The sequence below is a fragment of the Epinephelus moara genome, chromosome 21 (assembly GCF_006386435.1).
Source record: "Epinephelus moara isolate mb chromosome 21, YSFRI_EMoa_1.0, whole genome shotgun sequence".
Taxonomy (NCBI): Eukaryota; Metazoa; Chordata; class Actinopteri; order Perciformes; family Serranidae; genus Epinephelus; species Epinephelus moara.
The window spans coordinates 28,057,214-28,063,297 of NC_065526.1; the positions used below are offsets into that span (position 1 = coordinate 28,057,214).

At 39.5% G+C, this 6,084-nt stretch overlaps 1 protein-coding gene and 1 long non-coding RNA gene across 2 annotated transcripts in view; one reads left to right on the plus strand and one right to left on the minus strand.

Moving 5' to 3' along the window:
• LOC126382515 (cAMP-responsive element modulator-like) overlaps positions 1-2,632 on the minus strand; it is a 16,622-nt gene extending 13,990 nt beyond the window's left edge. Inside the window, exons 1-2 of the mRNA XM_050032418.1 lie at positions 2,515-2,632; positions 2,213-2,335 (exon numbers count right to left, since the gene is read on the minus strand). Coding sequence (XP_049888375.1) covers positions 2,213-2,335; positions 2,515-2,622 — 231 coding nt within the window. The 5' untranslated portion in view covers positions 2,623-2,632. The remainder of the gene's footprint in view (positions 1-2,212; positions 2,336-2,514) is intronic.
• The window catches only part of LOC126382518 (uncharacterized), a 78,801-nt gene extending 72,826 nt beyond the window's left edge, over positions 1-5,975 (plus strand). Inside the window, exon 2 of the long non-coding RNA XR_007569067.1 lies at positions 5,743-5,975. This is a non-coding gene — a long non-coding RNA (uncharacterized LOC126382518). The remainder of the gene's footprint in view (positions 1-5,742) is intronic.
• Positions 5,976-6,084: the final 109 nt, after the last annotated feature.

A 6,084-nucleotide genomic window follows, 5' to 3' on the forward strand; every position in this document is an offset into this window, starting at 1 on the left:
GCTGTCTTCGTTGGTTCATTTATACACGCAAAACGCGTTCTCTGGCTGGCTGGATTGTCCACTCGGGCTGCCTTACATACATGGCGGCGCAAGATGGCGACCTCTCTAAAGCAAGGCCCTTGCTATATATATATATAAAAGCATAATTATAAGACTACGAAAACCAAACGAATTTTATTTTATAGCGATTATACACTTGTATAAACATAATAATGGGTAGAATATTCAGATTCAGATTCAGATTAACAATAAACCATGCCAAATATTACACACTGGCCCTTTAAAGCTACTATCTAATGTTAGCACTGTAATCTTATTCTAAAACTCATCAGTCATCACTCACTCCGGTTGAGTTTTAAAACTCCGGGGGTGCGTTTGACTGTCTTTGTTGTAACGTTACACTCGCTCTCCTCTTCCATGTATCTAACGTTACCCTGCCAACGCCTACATCTATCATAGACGTAATGAGGACGTAATGGAGGAGGGGGGAGTAGGCCTTTGGAGGGAGGTGGAGTTGCAGGAGGAGGGGGATGGGACTTCAGAGGGAGGCGGGAGTTGTGGATGTTCAAATTTTTTCTAAGTGCTGTGTAAGAGTAGCTTTAATTGAACACCAGTAATGCCACAGTAACACCTGCTTTTTTGCTTAAAGGTAAAATTGTAATTTTATGCTCATGTACATTTCGAGATTCAAGATTCTTGAGACCTGACCTGGACTTGTCTTCAGTGACTTGAGTCTTAACCTGGAATTGTCTTGAATGACTTGAAAGTTGTTCTGACAAAACTGAAACTTGACTTGGACTTGATTTGAAAGACATGAGATTCAATTTAAACTGACTTGAGTATCGACTTGGACACCAAAGGACTAGAAAACAGTTCACGCTGATAGGGGAGACTGGGGTAAGTTGAGTATAGGGACAAGTTGAGCCACCCCTTATTGCTAGGAAACCGTAAATAATATTGAGCATGTGACCAAATATTTAGGAGGAAGGCATCATTTCATGGAGTCTGTGAAGGTAAGAACCACATGGGTTAAGTGGTTAGAGATTTATGTCCAAAAAAGCATTTTTCACTCATGAAAGTGAATTTAGTCTATCATAAGTTTCATGGGGATTGTGTTTAGACCTAAATAGATAATTTTTTATTTGTTTTATACATCAATTGTGGTATCTATTAGCTACAAAATGAGGTAGTACAGCTACCATGAAAGTGCACCATTTTAGCTGTGGGGGCTAATAAAGTCAATATGGTAGCTATGGGGTAAGTTGAGCAATTTGAACAGGGGTAAGTTGAGCCACCGGCTCACAGAGTTGGTGGCACAGCAAGGAAGTCCCGGCAGTTTGTATTCCCCTGCAACCTGGACAGGTGGGATATTGAGTAAAGGGGCAGGTGGGATATGGATGGAAGGAGGGAGGGGGGTGGATGGAACGAGAGTAAGATGGAGGGAGGAGTTTAGAGAGGATGAAGGAGGCCCTCCTGTCAGCAAGGACACCAAACTAGGATTCACGTTTACGGATTTAGTTCAGTGTTTTCTTTCCAAAAACACAGCTGTTAAGGTTCTCTTGCTAAGCGTACTTTAAGGCATTCTCAGGCCTATGTTAAAATGTTTTGAAGTTGTTATATGCAATAATAATTTAAAAAAAAGATTTGTACCTGTTGAATTGTGTATTATAAATAAAAATACACATGGATTTGAAGAAGCGTCTTATTTAATTCAGTACAGACATGTATAACTGGAATATCTTAACCCAGGGAGGGAGGGAGAGAGGGGGAGGAGAGAAGGTGAGGTGGGGGGAAGGGGGGTAGGAGGGAGGGCGGGGGGAGGGAAGGAGGGAGATGGCTCAACTTACCCCACTCCTATGCTCAACTTACCCCAGACACGGGGTAAGTTGTGCCACAAGACCAACTTTTTTGGACATGCTATATTATCAAAACAGTTATGTTCACACTCATTCTGTTTGTTTGTAGGGATGCACAACATCCTGAAATATATGCACATATATTAGTTAGCAACAAAACTATAATATCCTTGATGTAGTGATCCTGAATATGAAAAGTGGCTCATCTTACCCCAGTCTCCCCTACTGATATTTCTATGCATGCGCCCTGTAGCTGATATTCAGTACTTTACAGACCGACCTGTCATCAGTTTCACAACAGAAGCCAAAGCTTAATATTAGTATGAATCACAGCAGAGACCATCTCATGCTCTTACCTGGACAGTCTGGACCTGTGGTGACTGTATGACAGAGGTCTGGGGGGCCTGGATGACCCCTTGGATCTGACCGTCACACAGCTGGACAACAGTCACACCAGGGGACTCCGTTGCCACCGACACCTGCAGACACAAATCAAGCCAATCATACCGAAATCCACAGAGGAACATTATGTGACGTGTAAAAGAAGACATTTTTAGGGATTTCAACGTCTAAACACTGGCTAATGTCTATGGATGCCCCTCTCTGTCAGTTTAACTTGCTGAACACTTTAAAACAAGGTGTGTGTGTGTGTGTGTACCTGAGGGGGGGCTGCAGGAGATGGACTGTCTTCACTGTGGTTCTCCTCTCCATCTGTCACTGTGTCGTTTAAAGTGCTGTCCAGCTGAGGCGAGACTGAGGAGTCCATAGTCAGTCACCTAGACAGATAGACAAGCAGATCATTAATAGTAGTGCTGAGGTTGACACAAGCCTTTCTTATATTTTCCAGAACTATTATAAAAGATCACAAACACATGATTGTCTGTTCGTGTGATACCAAACTTGCCTCTCCAGGGACTAATTACACACAGTATATCCCCATTATTAAACAGGAGCTCACCTCTAATAAGATTTTTTTCTGACCATAGCTACATAATAAACGTTTTTTTTTACCTGCTATAAATTTAGATTTATTTTGTTTTCTGAGCTGTTTGTCACCTCGAAGTATAAACACACAAAATTAATGTCGGGGAATGAACACTCTCCACAAAACTATGTTTTCAGAGTAGCTAAATACAATGAACACACTTCGAATTCAGTACAGGAGACTCCATGGTTTGCTTGTGAGTCAAAATGATCTGTCTGAATATGTCTGTTGATTGTTTATCCAACATGCAGGCACAAAAACTCAACTATCATTTCACCATGTTGATTTTTTTATAGTAAAAAAAAGGGGCCAAATAGCAACAGAGAGATGACTTAAAGAACTGCATAGGACTTTGAAATTTTTATATACACATAATATACATTACTTCAGATGCTGGCTTGAACGATGAACAACATAGATGTTAGTTTGAAGGTTGACGATCGCAAAGACTTGACTGATGTCAACAGCCTCCAGTACAATGTAAAATTTCACACCAGGGAGCTTCATGCACAACTACAGGGCCCCTGTTTGATAAAGGAACGTTTCAAGCACTATCTCAAGTTAATGTCGTCAAGTATCTGCAACTCAAAGAGTGACTCATCAGATTAGAAAGTTTTCTTATTGTGCAAATAGGAAATCAAAGACATTTAAATTAAAATAATGCATAATCCAAGAACTGTCGACAGTGGAAATGCTCAGGTCCAAAATTTAAGGAGAATTGTTGTAAATGGGTAAAAGCAGGTTTTCATTTTTTTTGTAAATGTAACCCCCAACATGTAAAACAAGTTCCACTTTTTGCTTTATTGGCATATTACAAGTGGTATAAAGCACACTGTGAATTATCAGGTTGAACAAACTCATTTCTGAAAATAGTAGTTCTTAAAGGCGAATGTGACTTCCGCTTTTTGCAATACAAGGTAATTTTTAGCTGTAGTTTGCGGTAACTGCCCTTATGTTTCATTTTAAAAACTTTATTTTGAAGGATATAACCTTTTATCAACACAATTAAAATAAGTACAAGCAGACTTTGTAAAAAAAAAATGAAGCATTGATTCAATCTTAATATAAAATATTTTATTTTGAAGAGACGTCTCTCGCTCAGTCTTCCGGCATCCATCTTACTCCGCCTGGCTTGACGCAGCTCTGTAAACTTACACAGAAAGGAACTGCCACAGCGGAGCCGACTGAGAGCATTTTTTTACTCCATGTTGGTCGGCTAATTCGCCATCCTGTTCGCACAGCAAAGTTTTAATGAAAAGTTTAGCACCGCAGACGTGTTTGCACATCGTCCCTCGACTCTGCCCGACCGGCGCTGAGCAAAAATGTGACAGCTTTGCAGTGACTTACCGAAGTTTTACGTAGTCTGACTCGTCACTAATTACAGTATGGGTGGACGGCCTGTGCCTTCGCTCACGTAGTCTCACGTCAGCGCTGATGATGCTGTGCCAAAAATGTCGACCGACGAGTCAGTTTAACGTCGAAGAGTGTCGAGGTGGAGCGAGATGATTGTCTGCTACCTACTTCCGCGTTCGCTTTACACAGCGTAAACGACAAGTGGCCAAAATCACCTTCTGAGTATTTAAAACGGGATATAAGTAAGATTTTTCCCCTGCACAACACAAACGATTAGAATATATTATAATTTATTGCTTTAAATACCATTTCTACTCTGTTTTGGACCAAACCTCGTTGTTTACATAGCCTAAANGGGAGCATGGCACTGACTTAATGAGCTCACATCATGCATGATTAGCCAGTAGCTTTCAACCCATTGTGTCACAGCTAAAGCTTCTAACATTAACGTTACTTAGCAAGAACTGGACCTCGGTGACCTCATAGCTGGCTACGGCCATGCACAGCACAAATGGTTAGAATATATTGTAATTTATTGCCTTAAATACCATTTCTACTCTGTTTTGGACCAAACCTCGTTGTTTACATAGCCTAAATAAATCTGAAAATTAAAAGAGATTACATCATAAAAAGGTCTCACAAGGTGTCTGTAAAACTAAAGGTAGGACATTTCAAAGCTAATACACAAACAAACAATTTCAATTTACACAACAAAATGTGATTTGAAGTTTGCAGTGACATAAATTAGATGATAGATGAGCAATTTTCATATTCATTTTTGATAGTTTTCAGTGTTTGACTGTGACGAGTCACACCGTTTTAGACCAAAGTAATGTCGCCATCTACTGGCTGAAAAAAGCAACAACACTTTTACTGACTAAGAGCACAAATAAAATGTTATCAGTAAGAAGCAACAAGTGATAGAAAACTCTGCTCATTTCTGTGTGACAAAGCTGTTTTAGTGAGGAAAGCTGAAAGGACAGAGACTGACTGACAAATGTTCTTCTGCTCTGAACATGAACTCTGTACTTTGTGCTGTTTCAGGAGGAAAACTGTCTCAGTTATACTCTCATATCAGTTTCACATTTCCTCCATCAGCTGAGTTTGATACAAGTGAAGACAAGAAGAAAAAATAAAATGTTTATGTTTGTTTATTAATCATGTAAACCTTCAGTTTGTTCTCACATCCCATCAGTACAGTCTGTTACATGACTGTTGTTCAATGATTTAATGTACAGATTCACTTCATCCACATGACCAGTCTTTATAATACATCATAGCACTTCATCTGGACAACAACAACAACAACAACAACAACAACAACAACGACAACACTTGGTTTGCCAACAAAATAAATGTAAATGTAGTTAAAGAGCTTATTACAAATTTACAAAACAACAAACTATCTATGATAAAGTATGTTATGGTGATTTTTATCTGAAGACCCATGCAGTGGAGGAGAAACAACAACATGCATCAAACACATATTCAACAAACATTTAGAACATAGAGACGTTTACAATTTCACACAGAGAAATATCAATTGAGGTAAACAAACATCATCATGAGCAGTGACAGCCTCCATGGTTAAACAGACACAGGAAGGAGCGCCACCTAAAGAAACTCAAACATTTACAGCACAACTAATGAGAAGATGTCAAAGTACCACCCATAGTGTTTGACTGACAGCGGATCTCTGTGCAGTGAAGACATGAAAAGAAAAATCAGCTCTCAGCAACAATGATGGAGAAAAAAATACATTTCAGATCAAAAACATAGAATTTAATCCACTGTTTCTTAAATGACTTCTGTTTATTTGAGTTTACAGAACTCTGCAGTGCTTCCAGAAAGGCGGAAAAGCCGAAGTCCAGCATAGAGAGGCTGAGTGAA